The 20108-nt window shown below is 39.7% G+C and overlaps 1 protein-coding gene across 16 annotated transcripts in view; it reads right to left on the bottom strand.

Moving 5' to 3' along the window:
* The window catches only part of PRRC2C (proline rich coiled-coil 2C), a 79323-nt gene that overhangs the window by 41749 nt on the left and 17466 nt on the right, over positions 1 to 20108 (bottom strand). For 12 of the 16 annotated variants that reach the window (XM_049809282.1, XM_049809289.1, XM_049809284.1 and 9 more), the window contains exons 2-12: positions 15484 to 15651; positions 14076 to 14253; positions 10277 to 10383; positions 7415 to 7552; positions 5217 to 5467; positions 4758 to 4837; positions 3644 to 3777; positions 3473 to 3560; positions 3045 to 3186; positions 2055 to 2129; positions 641 to 1280 (exon numbers count right to left, since the gene is read on the bottom strand). In XM_049809282.1, the coding sequence (XP_049665239.1) occupies positions 641 to 1280; positions 2055 to 2129; positions 3045 to 3186; positions 3473 to 3560; positions 3644 to 3777; positions 4758 to 4837; positions 5217 to 5467; positions 7415 to 7552; positions 10277 to 10383; positions 14076 to 14253; positions 15484 to 15598 (1948 nt within the window). In that variant the 5' untranslated portion in view covers positions 15599 to 15651. Of the gene's footprint in view, positions 1 to 640; positions 1281 to 2054; positions 2130 to 3044; positions 3187 to 3472; positions 3561 to 3643; positions 3778 to 4757; positions 4838 to 5216; positions 5468 to 7414; positions 7553 to 10276; positions 10384 to 14075; positions 14254 to 15483; positions 15675 to 20108 lie in introns of all 16 variants that reach the window. The other 4 variants (XM_049809285.1, XM_049809297.1, XM_049809298.1 and 1 more) reach the window with 2 other exon arrangements.

Below are 20108 nucleotides of genomic sequence, written 5' to 3'. Positions count from 1 at the left end.
CAAAACAGAACAATTGTTGTTAATACGTCTCTCGGTGTCCCTTTTAAACTCAAATACACTTGGTAATCAACCACTGGCTTATGGGTTTTAACTATTATGTGATTTGAGAAGTGCTGTATCAATGCTACCATATTACATTTGAATCAACTTTTTTTATGAACCGAAGTTCGGTTTTACAATCACTTTTATCCATTTAAAGGATAACAGAACCTTATTAAGCATAGTCTAACAGTTCTCGTGGCATTCAAGTTCCACTACAAAAAGTGCACCCAGTTTAAATATGTGCTCTTTGTGTCTACTTCTCTAGGCTCGCTGAAAGAACAGAATAGCTGAAATAATTTACATTGCTTTTTAGCAACATAAGTTACTGACCCTCCTTTAGAAAGAAAAGAAAGCCTGATTTTCTTTCTGTATTCTTCAAAGGCCAGCCTAAATCCCAGAACCCATTTTTCCTTTAATGTTTTGGTGAGTTGGGCAAACAGGTCTAGCTCAAAGGACAGTTAGCAGCTGTAATGTGCTAGGAAAACAAATGGTCTAGATGCACTAGGTTAATTAGGTATGCAAATTAGACTCCTAGATTACAACTATGCTCTGTGGCTCAGCTTTAAAACAGACAACTCCTACTTGCATGCGAGCATACCTTTTTCTTCCTTGTTATTTCTGGTTTCACTTTCTTGTTTTTCTACTACAGGTGTTGCCACAGGTTCTACAGGCTCAAGAACCTCATGTGCTGGTTTCTCATCTTCTTTCTCCTTCTCACTCTCCTTCTCTTCTTTCTCCATCTCCTTTTCTTTCTCTTTCTCCCTTTCCTGCTCTTTTGCCTTCTCCAGTTTTTCTTTTTCTTCTTTTTCCTTTTCCTTCTCCCTCTCCCTTTCCTTTTCTTTCTCCTTTTCCCTCTCTTTTTCCCTCTCCCGCTCCCTCTCCCTTTCTCTCTCCCGCTCCCTCTCCTTTTCCCTCTCCCGCTCCCTTTCTCTTTCCCGCTCCCTCTCTCTCTCCCTTTCTCTCTCTCTCTCTTTCAGAGGGTCTTCCCGGGAGGGTTTTGTCACACAGCCAAATTTCTCATTTAACCGCTTTAGCTTTTCGGCACAAGCGGCTTTTCGCTGTTCTTCCATTCTTCTTTCTTCCTCTTCTCGCCGCTTACGGGCTCGCTCAACAGCAGCGGATATCTCTGACTGCTGTCTTCTCCTCTGTTTCCAAATTTCATCTTCATCTGGTACTGGTTTAGGGGGAAAGGGTCCCTGTCTTCCAGGTCCTACCTGGCGATCAGGGGGAGGAGGGTGCTGCAATATTAAAATCAGTTAAGTCAAGTTGAACATGTATGATATCAATAGCCAGCTGAAATATTACATTTTAACTATTTGTTGATACGTGTATTTGCATGGCACCTTTAAAAAGCAAGATACGGAAGAAAAAGCAAGCCCCCACCTTCCTGCTCCAGTTCAGACTCATGCAACCTGAGCTCAGAAAGGAGAGGTAAAGACTCAGTTGGGCTCATGTCACTCCTCCTCCTCATCACCAAGGCAAAGTGACAGCAAAGATAACAAACATCTTTTAGATTTGTTTACAGGCTGCTCTAAATCACAGAGACTCAGGGTAGATCTCAGACAAAAGTCCCCCACGGAGCCAAAGAAATTCCAGGTAGCTCAGGATAACAGAGATTTTAATAAGGCGTGTTGAAAATTGGTAAGAAGCTACTATATACACATTTTCTTTGGGACTTGATCTCCCTGTCTGGCTTGACAACCAGCCCCCCAGCATTGTTCCCATGCCCATGTCCTCTCTAGTTCCCAAATGGGGCTGGATAACTGAAAGCTCTTGAAGTTCTCATGCATTTCATACACCACTTACAACACAGGGCTGCTTTACACAATTAGCAGCATGGCTGTGTTGGGGTCCCATTCTTACTGGCCCCAGTCACTATGATCATTTTAGTTGTTAAAGAAAAGGCTCATCCCTATGTGAAGCATATTTTTACTTTCCTTAGTCAAAATCCTTCCACCACAGCATTAAAGAATTTAACTCAAGGAAGTAAAGACAATTCTAATCTTTCTTACCGGTGGTAGAATAGATTTTGGATGAAGAGCAGGACCACCTCTTTCATGTATAGAAGGCTGTGCTGGACCCCGATCCTATTGGATCAAACACAGTACCAGGGTTAAGCAAGCTCACAACAACAGTCGTGCTAACAAATTTTAAATTTAACATTTTCTACTGCATTAAGATACTACACTTAGTGAACTATCCGCACACAACACAAATTTGCATGCAAAACAAGGGCAAGAGCATTTCCACTTCATGTACTGAAGATTACTTCATTGAAGTAATGTACTTCATTACTGAACAATTACTTTAGAAATTCCCACATCCAAATTCCAGAGTTTATGTTACTGCACTGTTTTTTCTCTGATTCAGTGTAGCTTCAAACCTTGAAAGACGTGATCTTTATATACAGAGAAAGTGCAAGTAAAACTAATTCAGGATCCCCCAGCTTCATTACTGGTGTCAAGAGAATACATTTCTGGGAAATTTTCAAAGCCAACAGTAGCTTTTCCTGTGGGGGGTGGGGCAAATTAAAAAAATAGGGCTGAAGCAGACATAAGCTGAGGTGGTTGCCACTCGTCCTCTACTAGAGGATAAACCAAAAACCAAAATGGCTGAGCTGATGAACTCTACACGGTCTGTATAAAATCTATCTGCCTGCCGGAACAGCTTTATTCACGGTTACAGGGACGGACAGACAACAGTATAGAGTTAAAGCTTGTCAGCTGAGTCACAGTAACTGACACAAGAGTTCTCACCCCCTCACAACTGTGGATTAGAACACAGTAGATAAAGACATGCTATTTTTATTTTTGCGACCAAAAGCAGCTAACTTGACTAAGCAGCACCCGATCAGTTACCACAGCTCAGATAAAGCTTTCAGTAGATAATGCTTTCACTCATGTTCATAACCTTAATTGACCTGTCAGTTTGGAAAGACACCTGAGTTGGACCTCTCCTGACAAGGCTGTTGCCAGAAGAGCTGAAGGAAAGAACACACAAACCTGATCAAGCTGAGAGCTTTTGCCGTAAGACCCTTTGGTTGCTGCTGTGGAAACCTGTGTAGCAGACTTAGCACCTGTCTGTTCTTCTGTTTCCTTCTGGCCATCAGGACTCTGGGAATCTTTTGATGGTGTTTGTTCATCACTATGTGCAAAAAATAAGAAAAATCGAAGGTGTACTCCACACAGGTATTTGGTGATTTATCTTCTATCCTCAATGTTTCTTAGCAAGAGCAAAAATTCCTCACAGCAAGGATAATTTCTACTACATGCCCGGCTGACTGGAGTCTGCAGACAGTTATGCAATTTAATACAGTATTAAATTACTGGAATAAATGTTATTGGAATGAGTACTTGCACTCATTTCATTCAACCTTCCCAAAAGCTAAGCCCGTTAAGTGGCATTCACACCCAACTGGCAAGCAACTCACCCACTTTCCTTTTCTTTTTGACTACTTCCTTGCTCATCATCATCGCTGAAGTTCAACTGCTCAGTGTAATCCACTTCACTCTGAGCACCTGATGCATAAGTAAATATTCAATTAATCTTTCAGAAAGATTCAATGTACACATAACAGAAAACATTAATTTGATGTGCTTACCAGCCCAGCCTTCATCGGCCTCAGCATCTAGATTATCAAATTTATCAAGTTCTTTAAGTTCACTAGCACTAAGAATGGATGGGCGCTCAATAGGTTCTGAACACCATGAAGGTGGTCCTCTTCCCCTTGGCCCTCTAAAATAACAAAGAGAGAAACAAAGACCACTGTCACTATTTATCCACAAAATGACTAGATAAAAGGTCAAATTGTATGCAATTATTTGAAGTATACAGTACTGTTCTCTCAAATACAGTATAAATGTGAACTATCATCCACGTGTGCGACTATTGTAGTTCAAATTACTGCTACACCACCAGATGGTTCTTTATGTAAGAGAAAGATTAGATGCTATAGTCTTGCTTGCACACTTCACAAACAAGCCAAACATCAGTTGGCAGTAGAAAACCACACGCCTTGCAGCTTTCAAACAACAAACTGCATGCATCTGGCATCCTTCTTAACACCAATTTATCCACCTCAGAGATAGTTCTTTATACTTTTCAATGCTTTCCACTCTCAAAGGTTCTGTACCTTCTTCCTACTCCTATACTCAAGTTTTCCCAGTCATCCCTCTCATCCTGCCCTCTTCCTTATCCCAACGACAGATCACCCATCAAAGTTTGTACCCTATTGCCTATAGCATCCCCTATTTCCTCATGCATGTGCACAGCCATCCTCAACTATGGAGAAGTGCACAGAAAGGAAGAAAACTAATTTTATAAGCATTACAGTTCTACAGTTTTATAATGCATTAGTTGGAGAGCAGTAGAGTTGAGAACCAGAAATTAACTACTTTCATTATAACAATAAAAGAGTCCTTTTACAGGCAAAATACTGGTTGAAGTTTTAAAGGTGTCCCCACCTGACTCCTACTCTTCCCAATCAAAAACCCTGTATTGTGCAGAATTCCCTCAAGTTTTGCAGTTGTCAAACACAAATCACTCCATGGCACTGCTCCACACAAGCCAAACTTGTGAGACTAACCAGTGGCAGTTCTTATGTAGTGTATAATCGTAATCAGTATACTCAGTGCAAATTCCGCCTGCCACCCCCTCTTTCTCCATTGAGTCAGAGTTCATACCCATACAACAGTAACACTTGTAAGGTTTCTCACCTGCTGGGCTCAGAATTGGGAAATCTTGTTGGACCTTGCATGGAAGGAGGATATGCCATTCTAGGATACTGATTAAACATCTAAGAAAGGTTTAAAAACAGGAGGCATTCATTAAAAAAATATCATTGCATTAAGCATACTGAGATCAGCAAAGGAATCACAATGGAAGTAAAGCAAGGCTCTTCACTCAAGACAGTTTGCTTAACTTCACAAGTGTGTGACATCAAGTCACCAAGGTGGAGTGACTACAAGCATTGATCCACTCCTGACAAGTTCAAACTCAGTGTAGCAGGAGCAGCAACAGGTAGCCACATCCTTCAAGGAGTTGGTTGCAATCCCACCTTTTCTAGCAGCACTGCTAAGCATTCCATGGAGGGAGGAGAAAGGGGCATAAGGAAATCATGCTAGCCAATAATCAATCCCTGCTGCTTAAGAACTTTTCATGTAACCACCACTTACATAAGGTGGCATCATTGCTCTGTACTGAGATGAGATAGGCGGTTGCTGCTGGCCATTCAGCTTGGGCTGAGGGATCTGTGGTAACCGCACATCCCTCTTTTCTGCTGCCTTCTGGCCGTCGTTTTGTTCCGCTGGTGTAGCATTACAATCTTCTTGACCAAGAGCCTTAGCTTCTTGATCGGTTGGAGAACTGGGCAAGTTGCTCTTATTACCACCTTCTCTCCAACTAGTAGCATCTGCATGGACAGAATCAGTACAAGAAAAAACAAGAACAGACTTTATATTACAGATTTACAGATGGGCAGGATGAAAACCACATTCTTCCTACCCAGTTTTCAGAGATACAGCGATCTGTGCAGACACATGTTCATATTTGCTACTGAAACAAGAAATGGCCACTTGAGAAAACAGAGGCTGTTTTCTAATCCTTTTCAGCCCTATATCCAGCTGTGTTCCTGAGGGCTAAGTGTTAAATTTATAGACTGCTTTAGTTGTCCTACTCTACCTTCCAAACCACAATGCAACTTAGGAAGGATACTAATAATAGCACAGGAGAGAAAACAGATTTAGTTGTGCTAAGTGGGCCACTGTTGACTCAGTGAGAAGATGCTGTCAAGGGAAAGATCACGCTTCTTAAGCGGCAAAGGCCTACCATGAAACTCTCAAGCAGCTCAAAATGACATATATCTGTACGTTAGAATCTAAGTGAAGACAGGTATCCAGAGTCTGGCTTGTATCTCTGTCTGATAAGGATGGAATAGAAGTAATGAGGGCTGTACTTCTGGGTGTGAATGTCTAGCAAGAAGTCCAGGAAAAGTAAGGGATTTTAATGACCTATCACTTGTGCCAGGCAGTCCATTCTTTTAGGAGTTTCTGCCTACAGAGAATGGGTTACGACAAAAAAAACCACAAGAGTAAACTTAGCAGCAGTGCTCAAATCCACAGGGACCAACAAAAATTCAGACACACATTGTAAATAACGTTCCTTTAGGGGCACAAACCCTTTAAGCAGTGTTAAAACTACGCTCCTATGTATCCATTACAGTTCTTCCACTTATCTTTGCTGGGGAGCACAGCTGCTAAAGGGGCAACACTCGCCATGTTGGTTTACATGCTTTCTGACAGCTTTCTGCTGTCAGACCTGAAAGAAGGTCTTAATATAGCATACACAGTGCCAACCAAAACTGTAACTGCCTGTAGGAGGCTGGAAGAGATACGCGTAGCTATGGAAAATAGCTAATTTGGTATTGGACGTCTCAAATTTCTTGACAGCTTATTCTTTACATCAAAATCAGGTGAGGACATGAACAAGCACATAGCCTCAGTCTGCAGGACCTGACAAACAAATCAAGCAAAACTGAGGCCTGTACAACAGAAAGGAGTTAAGGATTCCCCAAGAGCCCAAGCCCTCTAAAAGCAGGGCACATCTGGCCTACCACTGGCACAAGACAGTGCCACCTACACTACAGGAAAGGATCCCTAGCCCATCAAACCTCATTGAAAACAAGCTTCTGAGGAAGAAAGGAATCCTGTTTTTCACTGGAAGCAAGCACAATCCCACATGCCCCCGTATTAAAAGGATCTGGGGAAGCAACACATACACATTTCTTCACAAACATCTAAAACCAGCACTGTTATGGTTGTTTTCACTAGATCTAAGCCCCAGCAGCTGAAACAGATCCAGCTAGTCAAGAGCACCTCAGCCATGAGCTGAAGATGCCAATGCCTTTCAAATCACAGTCCACTCTTTTGGCATCCTGTAGATCAAACTTCCTATTCAGGATTTTTCAGGCTACTCTCTTATGAGAACTATCTGGGGACAACCCTAATGATGATTTATATAATTAGTTAATATTAGGAGAGTTGTTTAAATACATATTTTCGCTGTTGTGACCTCTAGCAGCCAGAAGTAAGAAAATGCCAGTATTGTACAACTAACAAATGCTCCTCAGAGCACAAGTGGAGTACTGACTAGGTTGGGAAAACAGAAAATGAACTGCAGGATAGGATTAAATACCCTATTTTCACACACCAGGAACACAGTAAAGCAGAAGAAAGCCCCCAAAATCTGTTTCTTCAGTGTGTTGATTAAAACAGTCAATTCATTGTCAATTTATTTTGTACAGGGCACAAGTAATCTTGTAATAAACAAGTTACATACCCATGCAACTTCACAAAAATTTGTAGTATATACTTACTTTGTGGTCTCAAGTTGGGTCCTGATCCATGGAGCTCTTCAGGTGTATCTTTATCTTTCCCTGACTTTTCCTGATCCCCAGCTGCCGGCAGACTGGGAAACTCTTGCTGGAAATAACTATTTACTTGAATAGCTGGACCTACGCAGCAAGATATTCACAAAGTCACAACTTTCTGTAGTCATAACAGTTCAGAAAGTGATAAAAGCCTGATGACACTTAAAAAGTGAAGGTTAAAGCCACATTAATTTACTGGCAACATAATTCATATAAGTGAAGAGCAATCCTTGTAAAGCATTCACATTTGCTACCAAAGCTGTTAAATTTACTAGGCCAACTATCACACCTGTTGGGTCTGAGAAAAATCCAGAAGCATCAGAAAGTAATAAAGGACAATGGAACAAGACTTAACACGGGGAATACTGGAAATTCCTCGGCTCTATTAACACTGTTTTCTTCTCCTTCCAGACAAAGATTTCCCTCGTTTTATGCTACAACTATAGTCAACCCAAGAATGGGAAACTATATTATTGCAAAAGCCCTTAAGATTAATTACCGTTCTAATAACAACAAATAATTCTTCAGGACTTTAAAAGGCCACAGCTTTTACATTATGAGAAAACTATCAGAACCATAGCATTCTTTGATTTCTAAAACCCTTGACATCATAACTCAGGATTGGAATGTAAGACTTCTGTTGCACATGGTAGGGAAGCCAAATATATAGTCTTCCTCTTTAGGAGGTTTTGTTAGCATCTACTCAGAATCAATTTCTCACACCTCCCCTACCCCCTACACATAACAGATATTGACCTATTAGGTCAACTAGTATCAAATCACTGATAAACTTACTAAGGGAAGATTTTTATTCCAACAGCCTGAATAACACCCTGTTCCTGTACCTGTCTTTATTACTGGCTACTATAAGTGACGTTGTATTAGGCTACATGGATTACAGCGGAAACTCACAAAAAAGGATCTGAACATATGCCATCCAAACCCCACCAATCCCCATGATGTGCTTTTTTTTTTAGCTAACAGCTAGAAAGCTTCTGTTCTCTCTGATCTGTGAAAGAATCCTTTGTAACAATAAAATGCAGGATCTCCTGATGGGTTTTTTTTCCTTGAGATCATGAGTCAAGCACAGGATAAACTCCTTGCTCTTTGTACTTTCTTTGTAAAGGCATGACACCAAATATCACTATTTACCCCTGTGCCTACAAATTGCCTTGAAATCTTTCAATCTTCATTCCAACTTCACATACTACGGATCACATTAACTTGTTTTTTGTTAATGGACACTGGACTCTTGACATTCCCAAGCAGCTACATCCAATGACTTCCTTAACGGGACTGAAAACTGCAGTCACACTAACCGGATGGCCTTCCAGGCAAGGGAGCCTCTTCAGAGGTCCTGTGGCATGCAACAGTCTTGAGTTTTATGAACCTTGAAAAATGTTTTCTGCTCAAGTCTACAGAGTAGACTTTAACAGCAGTCTGTTACAGCAGTAACAGCAACAATGTTTTTTTAATTGCAAAGTAATAGCATCTTCAGAGATCAGCTTGACAGCACTTAACCTATCAACCTGAAATAGCCAGACTGTCAGCCAACAGTTCTGAAAGAAGTCAAAGAATTAAAAAAATGTTATGGTTGCAATCAACCCCAACTTTTAGCCAATGCATGAGCTGAAAAATACATGCTGCCATTACATTATAGAAGTCTTTCTTTTCTACATGGCCACCAACAGCATCAGAGAAGGATTTAGTCTTGCCTCACTCAACTGCAGTCTTAAAAGAGCATGAGGCAGCCAGCTGAATGACTGCTGGAATGCATACAAGGCATCTGGAAAAGCTACAAGTTCCACCAGCCAACTGCAGATCAGGAAAACATGAACACAACAGGTGTATCCCGAGTTTCAAACTGAGGAGAAGAGCAAGCAGCTGATGCCAATTTATTCTGTATTTCTTCCTGAAACAGCAAACCCACTACTGCATTAATTGAATGAAATGAGGGTGCCATCTGGGCTTGGCACACAAGCTGCCATGGTAACTACAAAATTATTAGCTAAATGCATTTTGAAGCCACTGAGCCAAATCACTATTTCCTGTGTCATAGAGATGATCTTATCAGCTTATGTAAAAAGGCTGGTATGCAGATCACTTTGCATCAGTATTAATTCCTTTTTTTTATTCTATGAAAATCCTGTAAAAGCTTAAAGGAAGAGAGTTCCTATGCTTCCTGTAATGAAAACACTCAAGCTAAGATTCACACTAATGGAAATAGTTCTCCATCCTTTAATACAATTATGTTACAAACCCCAAAACACACCTTTAATGCTTTTCCCAGAAAAAAACCTACTTGAATACTATCACTTTGAAAAAATAACTAAGGAATCTATAAAATAAAGGGAAAAGTATCGCTTAGCAGACATTTAAATAGAAGCAAGACCATACACATTTTGCACAAAATGATTCATAATTATGATCGGAATGACCACTAACTGTTTACGGTTCTCCTTTCCATGCCAAAATTGTATGCATTATAACTACTGACTGAGATTTTCCTTCCTCACCACAGCCACATTCAAGATCTTATGCTGTCACCACCATTTCCCTGTCAATCCAAAAGGGGTAACTATGTCAGCCCTTTAAAAGGCAGTCAGACCTGCTGCTAAATCAGGCTGGAGCTCACTTGAGTGACAGGGGATCAGCTCACCTTCCAGCCAAGAAGTTGCCTCCACAGCATTCATAGTCCCAACTGTCCCGGTTAAGACTCAAATGGTTGCTGAGTCTGGGGGTCTCTCACAGCAGCATTCACAGCCTGCTAGGCCCGACAAGAACCCCTCCACCTTGAACATCACTTACCATCTTGTCCACCCGGTTTGGTGTTGGCCCACGATTTGGCAACAGGAGCTGCTTCTGGAGGAGCAGGAACAGCAGGTTTTGGCTGTGCCTGTGGCACTTCTGGCTGTCTACAATTAGAGGAAAGCACTTGTGAATACAAGAGGGTGAGCACGGTATAAGATCATCAGGATTACTACCACAAACAAGTGAATGAAATGAGGTAGCTACACAGTTGAAGAACCAATAACTACTCTTCTGCAGAAAAACCATTTTCTTACATAAAAGGAGTTGTTATAGTAACAGTTAAAAATTGGAATAAATTAGCTAATTCTTTCAAAAGTAGATTTCCCAAAGTGGAGAGGAATGAATGAAAATGGCTGAGCAGAAAATGCAGTCAGGCATGAACAGAATTATAACTTTTGAAGTAGTGTATTGGACAATCAAAACTCAACCAATCTACAACCACGGAAGGGAGTAATTTGGAGTAATGTTCTCTTGCCTCAGGAGTTAACAGAGGAAAGCACTTAAAGACCACCATGAACCGAGAGAAAGGAGGCAAATATATGTTAGAAATTACGAAGTAAAAGAAACTGGTAAGGAAAGCTAAAGGCATCATGAAAAAATGATGGGTACCATAAACTGGAGCCCAGATGTTTAAGCCTATTAAGAACAAAGTCTCAATTTCACTATCTTAACAATGAAGAGGCAGACATAAGCACTCATTTTGTCCAATATAAAACACAGGCATATTCTTGAAGATCTTCCTAGTCTACAGATTCAGTGATGTTGTTTAACTTCTTTCAAGAATAGCTATTTCTGAAATCTTTATATTCAGGTAACTTAAGACTCCAAAGCATTAGTGTCTACAAGTCAAGATCTCCAGCTCATTAGTAGTAATTTTTGATAAAGTAGAAGTTACAGGGCAAATCCAGGAGTCTAGAATCACTTTATTATACCAGTAAAAAGATAACTAGTGCAATATCAAGTCAATTACAATAAACAATTGTAAATGCTTTAAATAGATCCTAAAGTAATCCTAAATTTCTGAGAACTGCCACCAGGAAGTCAGTTCCATTTGGGTTCTGCAGTGATCAGCCCAAAACTCTACACGGTAGTCTCAGAAATTAGGTAGAAGTCAACATCACCAAAAAAACCCCACTGCCGGGGAGAAACACGCTTGCTTCTCACAAGGATAACTAAAAGCAATTTTTCCTTGTTTCCACAGATTACTAGAATTTAAAAAAAAAAATTCTCATCTTTCCTGTTTCCACTTAGTTGTATTTTCTTACAGCCGCACATTTTCTAAACAGACTGTGGAAGTTCAAACTTACGTCACTGTACTTTGCCACTCAGAAGTAAAACAAGGAACAAGACTGTTAAGGGTTTATTTCTTACAGTTCTACTGTTTCAAAGCCAAGCCTATTTCGAATTTGAGTTATACAAACACTGTCCTATAGGTGTACCATTTCATAAGGGAAAGAATCATTTAGGTTGGAAAAGACCTTCAAGATCATCGAGTCCAACTATCAGCCATGCCCACTAAACCATGTTATGGAGTACCCATCTATGTGCTTTTTGAATACCTCCAGGGATGGTGACTCAACCACTTCCATGGACAGCCTATTCCAATGTCTGACAAACCTCTCAGTAAAGAAACTTTTCCTAATATCCAACCTAAATCTCCCTTGCCGCAACTTGGGGCCATTTCCTCTCATCCTATCTCCAGCCACCTGACAGAAGAGACAAGCACCCCCCCTCACTACAACCCCCCTCAGGTAGTTGTAGAGAGCGATAAGGTCTCCCCTCAGTCTCCTCTTGTCTAGAGCAAACAGCCCCAGCTCCCTCAGCTGCTCCTCGTAAGACTCATGCTCCAGGCCCCTCACCAACTTGGTTGCCTTTCTCTGGACACGCTCCAGCACCTCAATGTCTTTCCTGTAGTGAGGGGCCCAAAACTGAACACAAACAAAACTGAACAGAACTCAGCTTGGTGCTAGCTGAACTAAATCAATACACAACAGGCTGCACTATCCAGGAAAAAGGGACTGAGGCAATACCCATAGGAAGAATGACAACTTGAGAAAGCAACAGAAAAAAAATTTTGTAATCACAGGCAGCAACTCACACATGTGAACTCCAATGCAGTGATACAAGAGAAAAAGAATTAAACTAAAGCAAGCTGATACCAAGAAGCTACCTTTATTCACACACTTGCAAGAATACCAAAACACTTTACATGTGAACTGCAGCATTTGTAAGCATGTTGAAGTATTGGAGAAATACAGTAGTAGTTACAAAGATGGTCTGAAGACTTGAGCAAATGCATTTAGGAATTGAAGAGAATTTACTCGTGGCCTGGGTACACATACCTGTTCCTGGGAACAAAACCCTCCCCCTCACTAGTTTTACTTGTACGATGCCTTTATCAGAACAACGCATATGAAAATACAAAGGCAAACACCTTCCAGTTGCAGATAAGGGACAGCTATTTATTTATTTTTAAATGCAACATCAATTACTGGAATATACTTTTAACACACACAGTAGGCTATGGAAAGGCAGACAAAGATGCAGATAAAGTGTGCTTTAGTCAAACAAGATACCGGCTCAACACAGATTTAACTAGACAAAGTATAAGTGACCTTGAAGTTCAGGAAGATGTTTTTAAAGTACCATACAAAACATTGGGCAGAAAATTACAAATTTGGTTTCATAAGCTTAAAATAAAAAGCTAAACACAACAGTATATTCCTGAAGTCTAACAGCTTTTCAGAGAGATGTCAAAAACTGACATTTAAATGTAGGCAAGTATACAGGGAGAAATAAAGGGACAGCAAGAAGGGGAAGAAAATCTTTAATCATCTTTTGCTTTCACAAGTGCTAGCGACATACAATCAGTGTCCCTATCTTCAAGGGTTTTTCAGAACAATTTATATGTTAAAGAATAAACACTTAAAACCCAGTTTTACTTTTGTAGTGAGAAGCATATCCTATTTTAAGCTTACATGGAAAAAATTTTTGCTTTAGAATAGCTTCTAATTAGATTATTGAAAAGTTTTAGTCTCTATTTTCTTTAGCTGACCTCCTGTACAAGTGTGAAACAAACTCAACAGATGAACCTGTACTAAGCATGGGAAATTATATTATACACAGTATACAGCAGTGCATCACCATCACCTCTATTTTGTTTGTATCACATACTGGGGGACTGTGAAACAACAGTGTAAAGTTTAAGACAGAAAATTTTCGTAAGTCTGTAGAATTTATAGCATACTAACCAAAGCGCAAATATTAAGAATCATTAGGAAAAGCACAGATTCAAATAAATGTGTACAAATCAAGAATTTTTGAGCTTCCTCTGCCATACATCAGCACAATCACACTAAATTAAACAGATTCTTGCATACTCTCACAAACTTGCAAGTTATTATTTAACTTAGCTGCTGTGTGCCTAAGGGTTCCTCCTAGAGTTCCAAGAGACTTTTAAGTTGATTATACTGATCTTACAAAAACATGCTATAGTATTTCTCTTAAGCAGCCACCAAAACTTACACAAAGGTACCCAAGTCAGTGGGCTAAAGGAAACACTCATCCCCTTATATGGAATTTATAAGCATATTGCTTTCAACCTAAGTGTGGTTATTATTGTTGTTGTTCTTTTAAACTATTGCCCTAATAGCAAGATTCTTCTTTCCTCCCTAGTAGCTATCTTGAGGACAGTCAAGTCAAGCCAATTTCTTCCCATGCCCTGCCCACCCCTTGTTTTGGGAAAGCTTGAGAGAAACAGCACAGCAAAACAACCCTGATCTCATTGGTCACTTACTTTTCTTCTTCATGCTGTTCTTGTTTTGAAGCCCATCCCGTGCCATCTTTAGGCACAATGTTCACATTAGGGTCATTGCCTTTGTTCTCTGCTTTGAGACTGGGGAGGTTAGCTGGGGGAGGCATCCTCCTTGAAATAGCAACTTTTCCAAGACTCTGTAATCCATGGCGTGCAGCAACTGCATGGCAAAACAGAAAGTGCAAGTTAACAATGCTGTTTAGCAGGTAGTACTCAGCAAAGCTGTACAAATCACTAAAAATGTTTTGCAAGAAACTCAAGAAAAATATAAGAATTAGAAACACAAAATTCTTCATAATTTAATTTAAAAAATGGGAGTTATAAAATACTTGGTTTGTGACAACTTGAGTATTTTTTGAATAGTGTGTCACTATGGTTAGCCTATTCCAGAGATCAAAAGGGCATATGGCCCCACCTCTATACACAATGCTCAGTGACAGAAAGCTAGAGGACCCCTTTAAAATGTGATGTTGATGTTTTAATATCCTTTAACATGTTGACAAGCATCATTCTCTTGCTCCTTTTTGGGGTTTAATGTATCTTTATGAGTCCAGGAATACCCACATGGGTCCAGCTCATTTATTTTTTGCTGTCAGTTTCAGTTGGCAGATGCTGCTCTTGCACAAACATTGCTACAAGTTGCATTTACTCCAGACCACAAGTATAAAAAAGCAATATGAAGCTAATGGACTACACAGGACATTCAGCCTACCAACTAATCATCTCAGGTGAACAAGTACAAGATACTGCCCTAGGCACATGATATCATTACAAAAATCTCAGTTTCAACTTTCAAAAATAATATTGTGGCAAACTTTAACAAAGTTTGAATGTGCTTCCCCTCTTCCACCCCTCAATTTAGGCAAGTATGTCAAATCAAATTAAAAGCTTTCAGAGTGTCATTTACCCCCTGGTTCTCAATTCAATCAATTACGAAAAAGCAGGCCCACAGTGGCCTTATCTGAAACTTCAGTATAAGTTTCACCCAGTGTTTGTCTGCAAAACAAAGCACCTGATCTGAAAGTCAGCATTGTCCTGTTAATCAAACACCTCCAGTACCACAAGTGTTTTCTGAAATATGGTTAAGCAGCACAGCTGGCGAATGGCATATCATATGCTGATAACAAAGAGACTGCAGCTATAAACCAGTTTTTATTTATCTATACTCTAGTTCCTACTAGACTGCAAATGCTGCCTCCCTGAACCGATACTCTTGTTTATAGCTAACCAGAAACTGTAATCAAGATTGCTTTCCAGAATTCTTCTACTTAACTGTTGTATCAAGCAGTTAAAAAATCTTGCTGTGGTGAAGTGCTCATATACTTTGCACTCTTACTTAGTACTACAGTAATGATGAAATAGAATGCAAAACTACAGCCAGTTTACTCACCTGTGGTTTTCTGAGTTTCCAGCGATTTTCCCTTGTAAGTATTAAACAGACTGAGTGTTGCATACTTTGTTTTTCCATCCTTTGCTTTTGTACTCTGGCCTGACTTTTCCGACATTTCGATGGAAACTCATCGAGTCTGGTACTTCCTGCTCACCCCTCAAAATTTGCCTGAAAAGAAAAACACCAGAAAACTAAAATAATTTTAATATAAGCCAATACTTAAGACAGAGTTCATAAGGCAAAAGAGGACAGCATATTTAACACTCTTGGCACTGTTTCATTTAAGCATACTGGAGATGCCACAGAATACATTAGTCCTAGAAACCCCAAGCCTTGGGTAACACTATGTAATTTTAAAGTATTTCCGTCTCCACAATTTGAACGTCACAAAATCAGGAGGGTCAGCATTTATTTAATATTAAACACTGTAAAAGTGGTAAATATTGTCCATGACCTCACACACATTAAAAAAAAAAAAGCACACAAAGTTTCCACCAGCAGCTAGCTCCCCACCAGGAAAGCTCAATGACTTCACCCACTGCTGCAGCCAAGTGCTGAGATACCATTAACTGTGGTACTGTATTTCTGGAATTTGTGTCGTCCCCGTCCCCCCCCCCCCCCCCCCCATTAAAATTATCACGAACTCAACAGCTAGAGAAATTAAATACACCAAGTCATAAGTTTTCTTTATCAAAACTAGGAACACAGTATATTCAGACAGGGAGGGTGAACAATTCCTTAAACCTAGAGTTACACTATTCTTTTTGCAGCAGTAAATTACAGGGCTGTTAGAGCTGGTCACCCCTCTCCTCCCTCCTTCCCCCAGAACAGCAAGCCTTGAGAAAAAGAACCCAGTAATTATCACTGATATTTCACTAGAAGTTCTTAGAAGGAACTTGACAGAGTAGCTGCTCATCATCAGGCAGGAACACAAGCGAGCATTCACTTAAACAGAACACTATTATATAGTGGATTTATCTTAACACCACCCAAAACCCCTGCTACCACCCTTACAATAACATTTAAAAAATATATTTCCATATGAATTACAGAACAGTTACATATGCTCAAATACTCTTGCATTTCATTCTAAGAGCAAACTGCAATAAGCAAGACAAGCTGTACATCCTGCTGAAACCCTCTGGTGATCAACAAACTCCCTGGTCAAACTTAGAGCCTCAGAAGGCCTTCAAAAGGAACTTGGATTCACATGCAAGGCACTCATGTATTAAGAATAGTCTGCATGGGCAAGTAGTCCAAAGAATAAAGCACTTATTTGGTCGTGACAGACATTAACCAATGTCAAAAGGCCAGGGAAGTTAAGTTTCATTTATATAGGAATGATAACATTCCCACTCTCTCTGCCTTCTACCTTAATTTACAAGCCATGATCAACAAGACTAAGAAGATGGCAAATAACCTTGGGATGGTCCAGCTTCAGCAGGATTTTGGGCCAGATGCTATTCTATTACAATCCATGAAGACTGTTGCAAAGGGGACAGTCTTCAGCTTTATACAGGGCCATATACATAGCTAAGAAACATATTCTCCCCTCTCCCAAGGACAAAGTTTCTCCCAGATTTTTTTGCCAAATTAGTCAGCATTTGGCTATTTCAGCAGAATGTGTTACACCAACAGCCATTCCTCATGTCATCCAAAACCACGAAATACAAGATGGAAGGAAGCTGAACCCAGCTCACTAAGTGGACCATGTAAACCAAAACACAGAACTGATATGGCTGTTAGGCCATCTCTTATCTATCAAAAAAACTACACATTGAGGCTGCAAGGTTTCACTGGAAGCCACAGCTGACTACTCAAACATCATTACAGGCACAGGGAAGGAAAAAAAAACCCAAACAAAAAAACCACAAACCCCACAAAACCCCCAGCCTGATACACAAATTTAGACATGCTTATCTTTGGAGCTACCAGGCAAGCAGATTTCAAGCAACCATTCACTGTTCATGGCTGCCCCAATACTTATTTGCAATTCAACAACATGTCAAGCTTTGCCCATTATTATTATTCATGGCCATGCAACTGCTTTCAGCTCGTCCGGAGACCTGAATCCAGGCAGACTAGTTTATCAAGCTGGAGTCTAAATCAGACATTAGGCCCTGCAATAGCCTCTTCTTCTAAGAGGAAACTCAGTTTATCGTAAGGTCTTCAGTAAAATGTCTGTGAAAGAACCTGGCAGATTCTTTCCCTTCAATTTTCCTGTTACTCCCTGCTCCCAGACTTCTATTTATGATAAAAGAGTCTACCGCATTCATCCTTGAGCATCAGAGGAGTAGGTATTGGGCAGATAATTACCAGGAGCACATGGGTGGCAAACAAGCTTTCAGGTGTGCATATAACCATATCAAGTAATACACTATAATTACTTGATACTTAGCTATGCTCGCACACACTTTCAAGTGAGAACACATACACAGTTTTAATTTTCAGCCCAAGACTCATCCCAGCCCCAGATTTTGTAAACAAGTATCTTCACAATGGTGAATAATCTAGAAGCTGGCAAAAAAAAAAAAAAAAAGAAAAAAAAAAGACGACGATGACTCAGGTCATTTATTGCCCCCCCAATTCACAAAAGCAGTGAAGCCCTAACAGATGCAGGCAGAGCAGAAGGCAGTTTGAGGATGGTTTAAGATAATGTTTTTATCTTAATTTCCAAAGCCTATACCTCTGGTAGAGAACAAACACAGAAAATCTTAATCATAACTCTCTTCTTCATGGAATAAAACAGAATTCATTCTTGGACAAATCTTAATTGTAATAATTGTTCTTTCTAGAACATCTGATAGCTTAAAGAACAGGAGGCAGTGATCATGTTCCCCAATAACGTCAAATTTACAAAAATTGGTCCGCTCGTTACAGCTGAGGACTATGCCTTTTAGAGTATGAAAATTCATACTGTTTGACAAGTTTTTCAAAGTTCCACTACAAAGAAAAAGCAGAATATTTTAAATTCATTAAAAACACACAGTCCTCAGTAATCTGACTTGCAGAAAATAAATCAAGCACTGCAAACAGTGCTCTTTTAAATTAGACCAGTCAATATATTCATATTTAACTAAGTTTAGACCTGATACCAGTTGCCAAAGAAGATATACTTGCAAAACTGGACTTTAGACAAAGTACTCAAGCCAGGGATGACAAATCCTCCCTTTGAAGGACCCATCTGGCCCTCTACAAACATACCTGCTAGGTCACACGTTAAACAAGCACCCAGTGCCATCTAACAGTTATAAAGAGATTATTGCACAGTTTTGAGCCATATGAAATAAAATTTTGAGCCGTATCCAGCTCCAAAACCCTTGCCTTTTCACTCAAACTTGTACTTGTATAGGGTACATTCCTATACAGGAGCATTAGAATCATTCCCTCCGTAGCACCATGTACAAGGTATTTTAACATAGGACATGTTTAATTTGTGCATATGATAGGTTGGCAAGTACTAGACTTACCAAGCAATTCCCAGTTTGCCATAGTATTTATACCTTTGGTTATTATCAGTAAGGTAGCTGTTACTCTGAACTCTATTAGTCAAATTCTTAAAAGCGAAGTGCTGCCATCCATTAGGTTTAGACTCATCATATGAGTAACAACATGAGACAGCTGTACACCTCTGAAGAGTAGCAACATACAAAACATGTCAGAACTACTTAACAGAATTAAATAACTACCATGATAGCAAGCAGAAGAACAGGCAATAGTACAAGCAATAGCAGCAGCTGTCAGGGTTCACTGCACTATGAAGAAATTTAAGCAACTCAGCAGTTCATTTTGAATGACTACAGTTACTATTATGCATAATCACAGAAGGCACAATGCTCCCCAAATTCTGGAGCAAAGATTACCTTTCAGCCGCTCTGTAATGTTATCAAATAAGCTAACTGACCTTCACTGTGGCCTTAGGATTTTAAGGTTAAAATTATTACTGTAATTTCTGTACCACACTATTTTTCCAGACTGCAACTGGTTGGCTTATTTAGATCCTGCAATGAAGTCAGAAGTATGTATATAGAAATTAGCACAGTAAGTTGCTGCTACAAATTCTAGATATCTCGGTCTCTGTTAAGGAATATTTACCTGTACCCTCTTAGACACTTATATAGTTAGTAGAAGAGCAAACAATGCAGTACATTCTAGACTGTAGAATCATATTTTTAAAACAATAATAAAACCCCAGTAAACAGAACACACATACACAGCACACAAACCTTCTCCACTAAGATCCCAGCTCTCCTAATCATTTCAGAATTCCCCATGACAACTTGTTTAGAATGTAATGATACTAGTTCGTATGTCTGTAAACTTTGCATCATGCTCCAACAGGACCAACTGCAGACTAGAAAAGATCTTACCTCCACTTTGGAAAAAAAGTTCTTACGTGATCAAATAAGAAACAAAGTATTACATATTTTGAGGTCACTTTTGATAACTGGAGTGGGTAAGAAGTTTAAAACATCTAACAACTCAGCAATTCTTGTCCTGTTTCCTTCCTTCTCTCCCACCATGTCCATTTCAGTATTTTGTATTATACATATGAAAACAGTTTTACATACATGCAAGAACAGAAAAGCATTCTGTATAAGCTATGATAGTTTGTTGTCTCGGTG

Source organism: Accipiter gentilis, chromosome 8, assembly GCF_929443795.1.
Source record: "Accipiter gentilis chromosome 8, bAccGen1.1, whole genome shotgun sequence".
In the NCBI taxonomy this organism is placed as follows: Eukaryota; Metazoa; Chordata; class Aves; order Accipitriformes; family Accipitridae; genus Astur; species Astur gentilis.
This window is presented reverse-complemented; position numbering and strand designations above follow the sequence as displayed.